The 17,875-nt window shown below is 33.6% G+C and overlaps 1 protein-coding gene across 6 annotated transcripts in view; it reads left to right on the top strand.

The window, feature by feature from the left end:
- Nucleotides 1-17,875, top strand: part of LOC136039900 (putative inorganic phosphate cotransporter) — a 148,300-nt gene that overhangs the window by 61,937 nt on the left and 68,488 nt on the right. For all 6 annotated transcript variants that reach the window (XM_065723887.1, XM_065723885.1, XM_065723884.1 and 3 more), the window contains exons 6-8: nt 2,674-2,823; nt 7,353-7,485; nt 8,390-8,511. In XM_065723887.1, the coding sequence (XP_065579959.1) occupies nt 2,674-2,823; nt 7,353-7,485; nt 8,390-8,511 (405 nt within the window). The remainder of the gene's footprint in view (nt 1-2,673; nt 2,824-7,352; nt 7,486-8,389; nt 8,512-17,875) is intronic.

Genomic DNA, 17,875 nt, shown 5'->3' on the forward strand with positions numbered 1-17,875 from the left:
AAGAATGTTGTATATTCGCAAGTTTTACGCAGTTAATTTGTATTGTATCTATCTATCTATCTTTCTATATAAAAACGAGTTGTGTGTATGCATGTTTGTTTGTTTGTAAAAAGAGCGTTTGCATATGACGTCATTATTAGTACATAAGACTTTGTATATGCACAGACAATGGGAAAGCCAAGAATGTTGTATATTCGCAAGTTTTACGTAGTTTAAAACACATATATAAATCTATCTATATTCATAGGTGGTACATAGGGACACAACTACAAAGGTGCGTAACTAATATGGCGCGTAACGACTTACGCGCGCGGGAGAGCTTGGGGGGGCGCGAAGCGCCTCCACCAACTAGGTGTTGGGGTGGCGCTTCGCGCCACCCCAACAGCTAGTAGGGAATATAAATGACGACACTCGAAGAGAAAGCGAGCGGGACACAAGGAATGTTCGATTAGCAATCACCATCAACAAAGCACCGGGACACAAATGACGACCGGGACACAGGGAGTATAAATGACGACCAGGACATAAGTAAAAAAAAAACTAAAAAAACTAAAAAAAAGGTAAAAACTACAAAAAACTAAAAAGAAAAAAAACTAAAAACTAATAAAAAAACTAAAAAAGCTAAAAAGGCTAAAAAACTAAAAAAACTAAAAAATAAAAAAAAATAAAAAAGGAAAAAAATGAAAAATAAAGGAGAAAAACAAAAATAAAAAAACGAATGTATATACAGACCGGGACACCGGGATACAAATGACGACCGGGACACAGGGAATATAAATGACGACCGGGACACAGGGACACAACTACAACGGGGGCGCCGGGGGGCACAGGGGGATATATAAATGACGACGGGGACACAGGGAATGTTCGATTAGCAATCACCATCAACAAAGCTCAAGGGCAATCATTAGAATCATGAGGTATAACTAAAAACACTAAAAAAAGGTAAAAAACTAAAAACAAAAAAAAAGACCAATTCGAAAACGAATGTATATACAGACCGGGACACCGGGACACAAATGACGACCGGGACACCGGGACACAAGGAATATAAATGACGCCCGGGACACTCAAGGAGAAATCACAGACTGGGAGACCGGGACACAAATGACGACCGGGACACAGGAAATATAAGTGACGACCGGGAAACAGGGACACAACTACAAAGGGGACGCCGGGGGGAACAGGGGGATATATAAATGACGACGGCGACACAGGGAATGGTCGTTTAGCAATCACCATCAACAAAGCTCAAGGGCAATCATTAGAATCATGAGGTATAGATCTGAATACGGATTGTTTTCCCATGGACCATTATATGTTGCATGTTCAAGAGTCGGTAAACCTGACAATCTATTTATATGCACAGACAATGGGACAGCAAAGAATGTTGTATATTCGCAAGTTTTACGTAGTTAAAAACATATATATATATATATATATATATATATATATATATATATATATATATATATATATATATATATATATATATATATATATATATATATATCTATATTCCCAGGTGGGACATAGGGACACAACTACAATGGCGCGTAACTAATATGGCGCGTAACGACGCGTAACGACATATATATATATATATATATATATATATATATATATATATATATATATATATATATATATATATATATATATATATATATATATATATATATATATATATGTATATATCTTACGCTTTTATTTTTAGCCGGATCTAGCATAGAACAAACCCTAGGGAATCAGGCAGCAAAGTCTTTAAATATGACATCGCACACAATAGGACATAATTTTTTCATATGTAAAATGGAGGTTTTGACAAAAACAGATTTTTATTATTTCATCTTATTTTTGTTGCTTGCAAAAATTATTTAGATGTAGCAATTTCCTTTCAAATGAGTACTTAAACATCTCTATAGAATGTTTCAGCGCTAATTCTATGATATTTACTAATTCTCATGATAATTTTCTAAATCGGGTTTTCGACTATGATGGTTCCATAGATATAGTTTCCTTTTCGATTCGGTACCATTTTCGCGGGGTTTCAGGTCTCTTTTTATTTTCCAGAATGTTGTTTTGCTACCAGCTTTTATCAATACAATTAATTGAAATGACAGTTACCATTCCTGAGTCATGTTCAGATAGTGGTTCTTCCTCTTTTCACTTTTTTTTTTTGAAAATGTGTTTTTAAATTTTGGTTACTATGGGCTAGGGTGCGTACTAGGTTGGTCAAGGGGGAGGGACAATCATGTTGTATTCTGATTGGTATTTTCTTCGCTTGATGGAGACTGTCGCTCTTTCTCAATTCTTTAAGCTGAAATGTAACATAAGCTTGAAAAATAAGGTTGTTCATGAGCACTTCAAGCGTTGAATCGTTGTTAGAAATAGTTGGACTTCAGCGAGTAGTTCTGGCTTAAGAAACTGACAGAAACCGTCATATTTTGGGTGCATTTATGTTGATCATAAAGTTTTAATGTTGGCATTTTTTATCTAAAAAAGATTACCTTGAGCGTTTCTATTTTGTTTTCACAAGGATTTGTAAAATATGCTTTTCCAAATGAAGGGAGGTTTGTGTGTGAATGGTCCCTCCCCCCTAGATGTTCATTTGTAACAGTTTTTTCCGTAATAGTGATTGTACTACTATGCTAATTATGATTTTTACTCTAGAAAGGTGGAACTCCATGGTATGCAATTTTTACGTCATTACCTTTCTGGGCAATTTTCGTCGCACATTGTGGAAATAATTGGGGTTTTTATACTCTTCTGACGGAACTACCCACGTATATGAAATCTGTTCTGCATTTTGACATTAAATCAGTAAGTACTAGTTGCATATTCTTCTTATGTTGATCCAATAGTGGGGAAAAATATAGTTTCTAATTTTTTTTTAATTAATTGGCAAATTTGGAAGACACAACATCCTCTGCTAAGATGCTAGTTTTCCGTCTTTGTCAAGATGGATTTTATTCAACCTGACAAATTTAGCGAGAACAGTTCTCTAAAAGAACATAAGGAACACGAGAACTGTGCTCGAAAGTTCTTGCTGTTGTCCTCTCTTACTAATGGAAAGTGTTTTGAATGGTGATTTTGTGATTTTGGTTGTTTTTTTTTATACATACCTAAGAAATGAAACCTAAGTTCAAACTGCAAAATAAAAGTAAACCTAGTTATTGGGATTTTGTTTGATAAACTATGGCATGGAAATTGTGATAGATTGAATTGAAAAGGTGAATATTGTGTGGTTGGACATTTAATTGCGTCTCAGAGAGGAATATTTGAACAACGTAGTTTCAGTTTGAAAGAAAGGGTTGGAAATCAAGGGTAAGGTCATTAGATGATAAAACTGAGTGGAGCTGAAGCTAGTAGGGAGTTATCACTTACTTGCCTTCCAATTTTTGTAAGGAAATATTAATATTAAATACATTTTTTCTTTAAATTGGTCGGAAGGAAAATGCAGCCCTGATAGAAGGTGGTTTTGCATATTATTCTAAACTAGCTTTTGTTTTGCAGACCAATCCATTCCGAAATATTTTATAGTTAATGAAAATAGGGTGAAGTCAGAAGAACTCACACACTTTTGAAAACTTTAGCCTGGGCCAAAATAAATATTGAATCTAAATTTGATTTATAAAATTTACTTGAAATCCACACTTTAATAATTTGAAACTAAGAAAGTTCGATTATTTCAACTTTGGTGGATAATGGCAAGCTGTCAGGGATTCTAGTAATTTTAGTTATAGTTGAACCCCTCCTAAATTCACTACCTTTGTTCTGTGATCACTATCCTCTAGTTTGGTTTGACCTTTGGTTTCAACTCGTGATAAAGTGTCGTTACTCCGTCAATTTAGCTTGTAAATACCATAAATTGCACATTGTACATTTCCAAATTGTACATTTTGAGCAAAGATAAATTTTAATACTAATTTCACTGCAAATTTCTGTTTTATTTTTTTAAGTTTTACTTCTCTGTTCATTTTAGTTTCTATTTGATTCAGATGTCGTTCCTTCATTCACGCTAATTTTTGAACGGATGATAATTTTACTCTTTACTGTACATAGAAAACTTGCGTTTTTAAATGTTTATCTTTTTTAAACGTTTTAGGAGAAATCATATAATCATTTGGGACTCATATATTACAATATTAGCCGTAAGTTTGTAATTAACAACCTAGGAAGCTCTTCAAATCAATTTTGGTGACCATCAAACACTTTTTCGGAAATATTTAATTAAGATGTTTTCAGAGCTCCAAAAGTATGATTCGTTTCGTAGTTGAGATTTGTGCGTAACATCCTCAGTAATTCTTAAAATCGATTTTGGTATCGATTAGCCCTGGAGAGGGCTACTTGGAGAAGACAGACGGCGTTGTCAACCAGTTCCCTCTACGTTGGCGACCTTGATGAGCAAGAGCGTTAAGTCAGTGCTTTCAGGTTTCACGGGTTTGAATGCATTTTCTAATTCATCTAGATTTATCTGGTCTGCACCTACAATTCCTTCACTTAATATATTTGAAGCATTATCTTTAACTTTACTGTGAACACGATTATCATGCAAAAGAATATCTTTCCAAAACTAATTATCAAATAGGACTTCACCCGCGTCTTTAATTGATGTCGTGCTTGTACCGTCATCTTTAAGAATATGTATTGACTTAACATTTCCCTCTGAAGATTTACAAATACGATAGATTGTATTCCAAGGGTCTGAACTAGCTTGATCTACACAGAACTTTTTCTAATCATCAAACTTAGGTTTTAGTATTTCTAATTTCCAATTTCTTTTAGCTTATATAAATTGCTGCTTACTTGCATTAGTCTTAAAGACTCTACTAATTCTTATTTTATGTCTATATAGTCTTCTCAAATTAAAGAATTCAGGGCTTCACCATCTAGCACACTGAAGTTGCTCTGAAGATTTATTCTGAAGTTGCCAGTTGAAATACTTTAGTAAAAGAATCCACATTTAAATCAATATCTTTGCAACTGTTAAGAGGAAGCGAATAAACTCAATCAATTCTATCCAATAAAACAGTACTAAACATATTAAAATTAGTTCTCTTAAAATTATACCTTTGAGTATCGTTTATTAATTTTTGATCTGAATCCAACACTAGACTATACATTATATAATTGTGATCCGAAAGTGATTGTATCTCATCTAAAATCTTCCAATCTCTTACAAACTTATGAAGCTGAGAACTACTAGCTGTTACATCTGGACTAATACTAGCATTATGTGTAGTAGCATATATGTCATTGATTGCAAGCAATGATTTACTAATTAAACGATCTTCAACATCTTTACCTCTTCTGTCCATAGAATAATTATCTACCTTTAAGGGCTTTAAGCATTAAAATCTCTACCTATAACAAAACTATTAAAATCTTTAAAAATATCTAAAATACTATATAATCGCAATGGGACCGAGCAGAGAGTGGGGCGTAAATAGAAGAAGTAACTATTCCACTTTTAAGGTAAAGTTACACTCTCATTATAAGAAATATCATGAAAAAATGCCTTCCCAAACCAATTCGACTTTTTATTAATTTATGGAACAGATATATTCGAATGGAACCGCAGATGCAGATGATCATTGACTAGCATACCATAGCGAACACTTTTCTTGAGTGTGACTGTTCTGGTGATGTATGAATTTCTGCAGCTTTAGATATTTGAGAGGTATTCAGCTCAGTTATACATAGTCAGTTGTTGGTCAGTGCTCATGACCATGGTCTTGACAACTCTGTTATGGTACCTTTCCGTAACTCGTATGAGAAGGCGAACGATAAAATAAAGACTCCTATGCCATATGGATCAATGACTTCAAATGTTGTTATTCCTTTAACAGCCTTATTTCTTTAACAGCCTGAGGTAATTCGCCAGGTAGCATAGTCCAGAAGTAAGCAACATGTATGCACAATAATATTCAGTTTTTGTTTGTTAGAAAAAGATGCCAGAAACAAACTGAATGCAACCGAATTGGTTGGTAAATTCCATTTCAGCTTAAGCTTATTTTGATCGAAAGTGGGATTGTGACGCTAGCGGTGTCCTAATCCAGGGTACGCATGTGTACCACAAGAACTGAATTTACGCTTGATTTGCCAATTTTTTTCACATACTTCATTGATCTCTGTTGATAACTTGTTCTGTTGGATGGAAAGTCATGATATTACATTAACTGCTTCCGACAAATAGTGGCAGATTTAGTGGAATCGCCCCTTGGTTTTGGCTGGCTATCCTCTATTTTCACTAGTCATTTCATTCTTTTAATGATCATACATAATTTAAAAATTGAAATGGTAAAATTCCTGCATTTACCAATTGAGAATGAGATTTGGGAGGTCTAGATTTCAATTGTTATCATGTCCTTCATTTTCATGTTCTTTAGTTCATCTTGACATCTCACTAATTTTATTCTACTCACTTACGTAATCTGAATGTGGATCTAAAATGTGGGGGGGGGCATTCCCTAGGAATATGATGCTTCTGACGCTTAGACAGTTATCCGCAGTCTATAGTGACTGCGAAGGTTTTAGAACGCCTTAGTTTTTTTTTCAATTGGGGTTCTTGAAGCAGAGGAGAAACTCTTATGAAGTCTAAAAAATTTCAAATGTCTCCCCTGAAATAAAAATCGGTTTTCTTTCTTAGCCAGTAAAGCAGTATAAAAAGAAATGCAGAATAAGAGCGTATACCGGAAAGGTTGCAAGATGGTGAAAAATTTGGCGAGAGCTAATTTCTCCATTGTAAATTTTGAAGTTGTAGGTCAGATCTGGACTCTGCTCCGGAGGGGATCAGAGACATCCTTAGGATTGATGATATCGGGGGGAAAATTAATTACAGTACCCCCTCCCGACTCAAATATAAGCAAAAATGTCGAATTGAAGTGAAAAATTGGATCAAAGTGGGCAAAAATTTTCGATGCACTGATCCTGAAAGCGCATTCTTTAGTATCTTCGGCTTATCGGTGAAGTGTCTTGATGCCATGGAAAGCGTAAGCGATTGCCTTCAATTTTTGTCGAACGAAACATAGCTACATGCCTTGCTCTACAACTGTGATTTACGTGCTTTGTTTGCCGTAACACATCAAAGATCTAGTTTTATTTTTAGCATCCTCTAAGGGATCGTTGTCTTGGTAAGCCTTTGTAATTTTTTGATGAATTATTTTTGTAAGTGACTCGTCTTTTGCTGCTATTCTGACTAAACTACTTCTATCGTTTTTCATGATTTTCTTTTAATTAATTTTTTTAATTGTAATCAATTAATTTAAATCAATTAATCTTAGTTAATTTATTAATTAATTTTAATTAATTAATTGAATTGATTAAATTAATTTTAAATATTTTTTTAGAATGGGTTTTTGTCAGCATTGCCTTATCTCATGATGTGGATAGTCGCTAATGTATCAAGTTGGATTGCTGACTATTATCGTCATAATAGAGAAACCTCTGTCACTACAATCCGGAAAACTTGCAATTCAGTAGGTAAGAGTAGGTTTGCTGTTTTGCATCGAATATTTAAATAGAGGAAAACCTAAAAACAGTAAAAACTTGGGATCAAGTGAAGGGAACATGCCTATCCCATGCAAGAAGAAAACAACAGTAATCAAATGCTTGAATGACTTTATAAATGTGAATATGGTTCCTTAAAACAAGTTCCCCGTGACGAGCTGTAAAGTAAAGAACTACTCGGCCCAGTGGTAACTGAAAGTCTAAAAAACGGCTACCCAGACATTGATTCTGAATATAAAGTTCATTAAGTTTAATGTTAACCGTAAAAGCTACAAGCCTGAGAAAATTGCCTAATTTTGGAAAAAGAGGAAAACACACTTAAAAAGTCATCTGATATTTAAAAAAGCATACCATCAGATTCAGCATGTAAGAGAATTCTACTGTAGATGTTTCAAGCTCCTATGTATAAAAATGCGGAATGCGTATTTCATGCGAAAAGAACGATCATGGATGTTTTTTCCAGGAGGGGTCATATCAAACCACTGGTCTTAGAAGATCATCAGAGGGCTTATTCTAACGTAAATTGCGACGGGGACCACACTACCTTTTCATCATAAACATAAACTACAAGAAGAACAACAGGGAATTCTTATCGCAAGACGATGGAATTCAAATTTGAATGAATATTTCGGCCGTATGTCAGAATTGAGTATGTGCATTGTTGATCTTTATAATATATATCCATCGATAGATAAACGATAATATTTTAACATAATTTCTGGTAATATTTTTTAGATACCGCGGCTGTTCTAAATATTTTATTGGGCTATACAATATGATAAATATGAAAAGTTGAAAGAACTCTTTTTCGCCCATTGTCTTCTGTTTTTATTTTTAGTATCGTTAATCTATTAACATATTTCTGTTCTACTTTCAGGGACGTTTGTTCCTGGATTAGCTTTGATTTGCGCGGTGTATACAGGATGTAATGCAGTTTCTACTGTTATATTTTTAACTATTGCTGTTGGTAGTAATGGAGCAACGTATTCAGGGTTTCAGGTCAGTTTGTATTTTATTCTGTTCATGCCAGGGGATGCTTTTGGCTTTACGGCAATCCATGATAAAGCGGACATATTGAGGACTTATTGAATATGAGAAGTAGGAGGAGGTTTTGAAAATAGAGATTTTTCAAAATACTTTGGAAACTCCAGCAATCTTCAACAAAATAGGTTTTTTTTTTCTGACTCAAAGTTGTCCATTTAGATGGGGCAATTTTGAAGAAGAAAATGTGTGATACCCATTGGCATGGGCATTAAAAATGTTGCTTATAGCAAATCTAACATCAATTTGGGCTTTGTCAATTCAGGTAGCAGAAATAATAAAAAGAGAAAATAAGCTTGTTTTTTTCCTAAATTCTATTGGGTATCATTGGTATTTGTACAGAGGGTTTTTTCTGGCAAAACCACCTTGTCTGATACAGATCACTTATAAAACTCGAAGCGTCTATGTCGTGGTGCCAGATTTTTTTAAATTTGTTTTCTTTTTTTTCTTTTTTTTAAGAATTCGCCCGAAATAGGCCTAAACTACATAAGACCTAATTCCATTCTTATGTCATGACTGTTAAAACTGCTCCAAAATCTTGCTTGATGCAGACAGTCTTTCATTATTTGGGCGTGAGCAATAAAATTATATTTAAGTGATTTATCACTTAAATATAAGTGATAAATCACTTAAATGTGATTTATCGCTTATATTTAAGCGATAAATCACAACTTTTTTATAAGTTGCCTGAGTAATAATTTATAATGTTTATATTCAAACTAGATAAATACTTGAAAATTTTAAAATGAGCTTATTTTTTTGTTTGATAAAATCGACTCGCTACATGATTACAGGTTTGAACGGATATAACGTCCGTAGGAAGGCCAAAAAGCCGAAAATTTGTAATTATTACAAATGATGATTCTCTATAATAACAGGGGATAATAACAATTCAAAAACCTTAAAAAAGAAAACCAAAAGTTACAAGCTTAGTACATATTAAATGAAAAAACAATTTTTTTTAACTGAAAGGAAGGAATGATATTAAAACTTAAAACGAACAGAAATTACTTCGTATATGAAAGGGGCTGCTTCCTCATCAACACCCCGCTCTTTACGCTAAGGTTTGACTCTTTCTCTCAACTCTTCTTTTTAAAAGAGTAAAAACTTTACCGTAAAGAGCGGGGCGTTTATGAGGAAGCAGCCCCTTTCATATACGAAGTAATTTCTGTTCGTTTTAAGTTTTAATGTCGCTCCTTGCTTTCAGTTAAAAAAAAACTTGTTTTTTTATTTAATTTCTGAACGTTTTTGAATCAATGCATGTTTTGATTTTGGCTCTCCGCAGAGGAATAATTAAAACGGAATTTGCATATTTTTTTTTTGTCTAAATGGCTTTCTGATAGTTTTGATCGAATGTAGTTTTTAGTTTATTTTATGGTTTTTTCCTTTTTTAAGTTTTTCTTTTTAGTTTTTTTTATTGGTTTTTACCTTTTTTTAGCTTTTTTAGTTTTTTTTTCGTTTTTTCTTTTTAGTTTTTTTTGTAGTTTTTATCTTTTTTATTTTTTTATTTTTATTCATATTTTTTTAGTTTTCTTTTTCTCTTTTATTTTTCAGTTTTTTCCTTTTTTTAGTTTTTTTCTTTTTTAGTTTTTAGTTTTTTTTTAGTTTTTTACCTTTTTTTAGTTTTTTTAGTTTTTTTAGTTTTTTAGCTTTTTTAGTTTTTTTTATTAGTTTTTAGTTTTTTTTTGTAGTTTTTGCCTTTTTTTATTTTTTTTTCATTTTTTTTTTAGTTTTTAGTTTTTTACCTTTTTTAGTTTTTTTAGTTTTTTAGCTTTTTTAGTTTTTTTTTCTTTTTAGTCTTTTTTGTGGTTTTTGCCTCTTTTAGTTTTTTTCTTCTTTTGTATTAGTGTGAAATAATTCAGACGTCATATGCGGACAAACACGACGTCACTCGACAGACAGACAGACAGACATATTCCACAAACAACTTATTTTATATATATATATATATATATATATATATATATATATATATATATATATATATATATATACTAGCTATATACGCCCCCGCGCGCGTAAGTCGTTACGCGCCATATTAGTTACGCGCCATTGTAGTTGTGTCCCTGTGTCCCACCTGTGAATAGAGATAGATATAAATATATGTTTTTAACTACGTAAAACATGCGAATATACAACATTCTTCGCTGTCCCATTGTCTGTGCATATAAATAGATTGTCTGGTTTACTGACTCTTGAACATGCAACATATAATTGTCCATGGGAAAAACAATCCGTATTCAGATCTATACCTCATTATTCTAATGATGTGTCCCTGTGTCCCGGTCGTCATTTATATTCCCTGTGTCCCGGTCGTCATTTGTGTCCCGGTGTCCCAGTTTGTAATTTCTCTTTGAGTGTCCCGGTCGTCATTTATATTCCCTGTGTCCCGGTGTCCCGGTCTGTAATTTCTATTCGAACAATCCCTGTGTCCCGGTCGTCATTTATATATCCCGCCTGTGCCCCCGGCGTCCCCGTTGTAGTTGTATCCCTGTGTCCCGGTCGTCATTTATATTCCCTGTGTCCCGGTCGTGATTTGTGTCCGGGTGTCCCAGTCTGTAATTTCTCTTTGAGGTTTCCGGTCGTCACTTATATTCCCTCTGTCTCGGTCGTCATTTGTGTCCCGGTCTGTAATTTCTCTTTGAGTGTTTTTTCTTTTTATTTTTTTTTTTTAGTTTTTTACCTTCCTTCTTTTTTCAGTTTTCTTTTTCTTCTTTATTTTTCAGCGTCACTATGAAGTACATATCGACGAACCTTTGTTTTTTTTAACTTAAATCTGGTAGGCATTGATGACCTTATCCAAGTCAAAATTCCAAACCCAATCATCATCGCTATCATTTTCAGTTTTGATATCTTTTGACTCTCGCCAGGTGGATTTTCATCTAACTGCGCGGCTTTGCGTTCTTTAGCCGCAAGCCTGTTTTCTTGCTGTTCTTGTGATTCCTCGGAACGCTTTCTTTTCTTACTTATTTCATGACGTCAGCCGACACAGAAACATGACGTCACCTGATCCACAGATCCACAGACAGACAACTTATTTTTATATATATAGATATATCTATATACTAGCTGTTGGGGTGGCGCTTCGCGCCACCCCAACACCTAGTTGGTGGGGGCGCTTCGCGCCCCCCCCAAGCCCCCCCGCGCGCGTAAGTCGTTACGCGCCATAATAGTTACGCGCCATTGTAGTTGTGTCCCTATGTCCCACCTGTGAATATAGATATATATATATATATGGTTTTAACTACGTAAAACTTGCGAATATACAACATTCTTTGCTGTCCCATTGTCTTTGCATATAAATAGATTGTCAGGTTTACCGACTCTTGAACATGCAACATATAATGGGTCCATGGGAAAACAATCTGTATTCAGATCTATACCTCATGATTCTAATGATTGCCCTTGAGCTTTGTTGATGGTGATTGCTAATCAACCATTCCCTGTCCCGGTGTCCCGGTCGTCATTTACATCCCCCTGTTTCCCCCGGTGTTCCCGTTGTAGTTGTGTCCCTGTGTCCCGGTCGTCATTTATATTCCCTGTGTCCCGGGTCCCGGTCATCATTTGTATCCCGGTGTCCCGGTCTGTATATACATTCGTTTTTTAGTTTTGTTTTTCTCCTTTATTTTTTTTCCTTTTTTTTCTTTTTTAGCTTATTTAGATTTTTAGATTTTTTAGTTTTTTTTATTAGTTTTTAGTTTTTATTTCTTTTTAGTTTTTTTGTCCCGGTCGTCATTTATATCCCCCTGTTTCCCCCGGTGTCCCCGTTGTAGTTGTGTCCCTGTGTCCCGGTCGTTATTTATATTCCCTGTGTCCCGGTCGTCATTTGTATCCCGGTGTACCGGTCTGTATATACATTCGTTTTTTAGTTTTGTTTTTCTCCTTTATTTTTTTCCTTTTTTTTTCTTTTTTAGTTTATTTAGATTTTTTAGTTTTTTTATTAGTTTTTAGTTTTTTTTTCTTTTTAGTTTTTTTGTAGTTTTTACCTTCTTTTTAGTTTTGTTAATTTTTTTTTTTACTTGTGTCCTGGTCGTCATTTATACTCCCTGTGTCCCGGTGCTTTGTTGATTGCTAATCGAACATTCCTTTTGTCCTGGTCGCTTTCTCTTTGAGTGTCGTCATTTATTTTTTTCTTTTTTAGTTCTTTTAGTTTTTACCTTTTTTAGTTTTTTTTTAGTTTTTAGTTTTTTTAGTTTTTTACCTTTTTTTAGTTTTTTTAGTTTTTTTAGTTTTTTTAGTTTTTTAGCTTTTTTATTTTTTTTATTAGTTTTTAGTTTTTTTGTAGTTTTTGCCTTTTTTTTAGTTTTTTTAGTTTTTTAGCTTTTTTATTAGTTTTTAGTTTTTTTTGTAGTTTTGGTCGCTTTCTCTTTGAGTGTCGTCATTTATTAGTTTTTTCCTTTTTTTTTTAGTTTTTTATTGGTTTTTACCTTTATTTTAGCTTATTTTTCAGTTTTTTCCTTTTTTTTAGTTTTTTTTTATTTTTTATTTTTTTTTAGTTTTTTACCTTTTTTTAGTTTTTTTAGTTTTTTAGCTTTTTTACTTTTTTTTATTAGTTTTTAGTTTTTTTTTTGTAGTTTTTGCCTATTTTTAGTTTTTTCAGTTTTTTTTTAGTTTTTTATTGGTTTTTACCTTTATAGTTTTTTTAGTTTTTTAGCTTTTTTATTTTTTTTATTAGTTTTTAGTTTTTTTTGTAGTTTTTGCCTTTTTTTAGTTTTTTCAGTTTTGACGTCACCTAATCCAGTTTTTTCAGGTGACGTCAGCTGACACATCCATCCATCCATCCATCCACAGACAACTTATTTTTATATATATAGATAGATATAAACATAAGTTGTCTGTCTGTGTGTCTGTCAGGTGACGTCATGTTTCTGTGTTGACTGACGTCATGTTTCTGTGTCGACTGACGTCATGTTTGTGTGTCGACTGACGTCAGGTTTGTCGACTGACGTCATTATAAGGATTGAGCTGTATGTGTCATGAAGTTGTTTGTCGACTGACAACAACTGTCGACTGACAACAAATTACATACCGGGACACAGGGAATATAAATGACGACCGAGAACCTCAAAGAGAAATTACAGACTGCGACACCCGGACACAAATCACGACCGGGGCACAGGGAATATAAATGACGACCGGGACACATGGACACAACTACAACGGGGACGCCGGGGGCACAGGCAGGATATATAAATGACGACCGGGACACAGGGATTGTTCGAATAGAAATTACAGACCGGGACACCGGCACTAAATGACGACCGGGACACCGGGACACAGGGAATATAAATAACGACCGGTACACAGGGAATATAAATGACGACCGGGACACTCAAAGAGAAATTACAAACGACCGGGACACAGGAACACATTATGAGAATAATGAGGTATAGATCTGAATACGGATATTGAGCTGAATACAGATTGAATACAGAGTCAGTAAACCTGACAATCTATTTATATGTAACATATATATATATATATATATATATATATATATATATATATATATATATATATATATATATATATATATATATATATATATATATATATATATATATATATATATATATATATATATATATATATATATATATATATATATATATATATATATATATATATCTATTCACAGGTGGGACACAGGGACACAACTACAATGGCGCGTAACTAATATGGCACGTAACGACTTACGCGCGCGGGGGACTTGGGGGGGGGCGCGAAGCGCCCCACCACCTAGGTATTGGGGTGGCGCGAAGTGCCACCCCAACAGCTAGTATATATTTCGACTACTCTGAATAAAATAGCTATCTCGGAATTTTGATCCGTTGACTTTGGGAAAATAATTAGCGTGGGAGGGGGCCTAGGTGCCCTTCAATTTTTTCGGTCACTTAAAAAGGGCATTAAAACTTTTCGTTAGAATAAACCCTCTCGCAACATTCTAGGACCACTGGGTCAATACGATCACCCCTGGAAAAAAAACAACAAAAAAACAAATAAACACGCATCCGTGATATGCCTTCTGGCAAAAAATACAAAATTCCACATTTTTGTAGATAGGAGCTTGGAACTTCTACAATAGGGTTCTCTGATACGCTGAATCTGATGGTGTGATTTTCGTTAAGATTCTATGACTTACAGGGGGGTTTTCCCCTATTTTCTAGAATAAGGCAAATTTTCTCAGGCTCTTAACTTTTGATGGGTAAGACTAAACTTGATAAGACTTATATATTTAAAATCAGTATTAAAATTCGATTCTTTTGATGTAGCTATTGGTATCAAAATTCCATTTTTAGAGTTTTGGTTAATACTGAGCCGGGTCGCTCCTTACTACAGTCCGTTACCACAAACTGTTTGATCATTGTTAGAAATCGGACTAGCTTCAATAATCAAATATCTTTGAAAAGATTTAGTATGAAAAGACATTTAATTGTGTAAAGAGCAAAGAACTGGTAATTGCAAAAATATATGTATATATTTTAACAAGAGATTAGAACAAGTCAAAAACCTTCATAAAGAAAACCCCTTTTAGGAATTGAAGTAGCTTCAATAATCAAATATCTGTGAACAGACAGAATGAAAAGACAATAGATTGCGAAAAGGGCAGAAAATTAGTAATAGCAAAATATTTCTATATATTTTAATAACAGATTACAACTACTCAAAAACCTTAAAAGAGAAAACCATAAGTTTGAAGCTTAGTAGATATCGCTGTTAGGAATCGAACATGCTTTAATAATATTTTTTTTTGAAAAGTCATATAAAGAAACCTGCTGCATGCCGCGGCCCAGCGGCTGGTAATTGGAAAAATATTTGTATATATTTTGACAAGGGATTACAACAATTCAAAAACCTTAAAAAAGATAACCCAAAGTGGCAATGAGAATGCATATATAGAAGCTTGCCGCGTCAAATGTCGGTGCCCGGTACATATTACCGGGAATATTGGTTTCCCGGTAATTTCGGTAACAGACACAGAAATTGGTGTCTGTCTGAAATACTTTTTCTTCTCCTTGGATTTAATCAATGTTGCCAGTCAACTTTTTCTGTTTTATGCAAAGTCTTGTGGTGACAGGTTAGGTTTTTAACACGTTTCTGAGATTCAAAGCCTAATTTAACATAACCTAACTTTAACTTTTACCATCGAAGCTAGCATAAGCCTGAAAAAGCTGATTCGCAAAGCTAATTGTTTCAAGCAGAGAAAAAGGAATTTCGGACATTCACCGACATTTAACCAGACATTAACTACATTAACCTGGTTATCAATAATCTACATTAATCTGGTTAATCGACATTAACCAGATTAAGGACACTCACAGTAACATATATATATATATATATATATATATATATATATATATATATATATATATATATATATATATATATATATATATATACTAGCTGTTGGGGTGGCGCTTCGCGCCACCCCAACACCTAGTTGGTGGGGGCGCTTCGCGCCCCCCCCAAGCCCCCCCGCGCGCGTAAGTCGTTACGCGCCATAATAGTTACGCGCCATTGTAGTTGTGTCCCTATGTCCCACCTGTGAATATAGATATATATATATATATGGTTTTAACTACGTAAAACTTGCGAATATACAACATTCTTTGCTGTCCCATTGTCTTTGCATATAAATAGATTGTCAGGTTATCCCCCTGTTTCCCCCGGTGTCCCCGTTGTAGTTGTGTCCCTGTGTCCCGGTCGTCATTTATATTCCCTGTGTCCCGGGTCCCGGTCATCATTTGTATCCCGGTGTCCCGGTCTGTATATACATTCGTTTTTTAGTTTTGTTTTTCTCCTTTATTTTTTTCCTTTTTTTTTCTCTTTTAGCTTATTTAGATTTTTAGATTTTTTAGTTTTTTTATTAGTTTTTAGTTTTTATTTCTTGGGCGCTTCGCGCCCCCCCCCAAGCCCCCCCGCGCGCGTAAGTCGTTACGCGCCATAATAGTTACGCGCCATTGTAGTTGTGTCCCTATGTCCCACCTGTGAATATAGATATATATATATATATATGGTTTTAACTACGTAAAACTTGCGAATATACAACATTCTTTGCTGTCCCATTGTCTTTGCATATAAATAGATTGTCAGGTTATCCCCCTGTTTCCCCCGGTGTCCCCGTTGTAGTTGTGTCCCTGTGTCCCGGTCGTCATTTATATTCCCTGTGTCCCGGGTCCCGGTCATCATTTGTATCCCGGTGTCCCGGTCTGTATATACATTCGTTTTTTAGTTTTGTTTTTCTCCTTTATTTTTTTCCTTTTTTTTTCTTTTTTAGCTTATTTAGATTTTTAGATTTTTTAGTTTTTTTTATTAGTTTTTAGTTTTTATTTCTTTTTAGTTTTTTTGTCCCGGTCGTCATTTATATCCCCCTGTTTCCCCCGGTGTCCCCGTTGTAGTTGTGTCCCTGTGTCCCGGTCGTTATTTATATTCCCTGTGTCCCGGTCGTCATTTGTATCCCGGTGTACCGGTCTGTATATACATTCGTTTTTTAGTTTTGTTTTTCTCCTTTATTTTTTTCCTTTTTTTTCTTTTTTAGTTTATTTAGATTTTTAGATTTTTTAGTTTTTTTATTAGTTTTTAGTTTTTTTTTCTTTTTAGTTTTTTTGTAGTTTTTACCTTCTTTTTAGTTTTGTTAATTTTTTTTTTTACTTGTGTCCTGGTCGTCATTTATACTCCCTGTGTCCCGGTGCTTTGTTGATTGCTAATCGAACATTCCTTTTGTCCTGGTCGCTTTCTCTTTGAGTGTCGTCATTTATTTTTTTCTTTTTTAGTTCCTTTAGTTTTTACCTTTTTAGTTTTTTTTTAGTTTTTAGTTTTTTTAGTTTTTTACCTTTTTTTAGTTTTTTTAGTTTTTTAGCTTTTTTATTTTTTTTATTAGTTTTTAGTTTTTTTGTAGTTTTTGCCTTTTTTTTTAGTTTTTTGTCCTGGTCGCTTTCTCTTTGAGTGTCGTCATTTATTAGTTTTTTCCTTTTTTTTTTAGTTTTTTATTGGTTTTTACCTTTATTTTAGCTTATTTTTCAGTTTTTTCCTTTTTTTTAGTTTTTTTTTATTTTTTATTTTTTTTAGTTTTTTACCTTTTTTTAGTTTTTTTAGTTTTTTTTAGTTTTTTAGCTTTTTTACTTTTTTTATTAGTTTTTAGTTTTTTTTTGTAGTTTTTGCCTTTTTTTAGTTTTTTCAGTTTTTTTTTTAGTTTTTTATTGGTTTTTACCTTTATAGTTTTTTTAGTTTTTTAGCTTTTTTATTTTTTTTATTAGTTTTTAGTTTTTTTGTAGTTTTTGCCTTTTTTTAGTTTTTTCAGTTTTGACGTCACCTAATC

This window comes from Artemia franciscana, chromosome 20 (assembly GCF_032884065.1).
Source record: "Artemia franciscana chromosome 20, ASM3288406v1, whole genome shotgun sequence".
Taxonomy (NCBI): Eukaryota; Metazoa; Arthropoda; class Branchiopoda; order Anostraca; family Artemiidae; genus Artemia; species Artemia franciscana.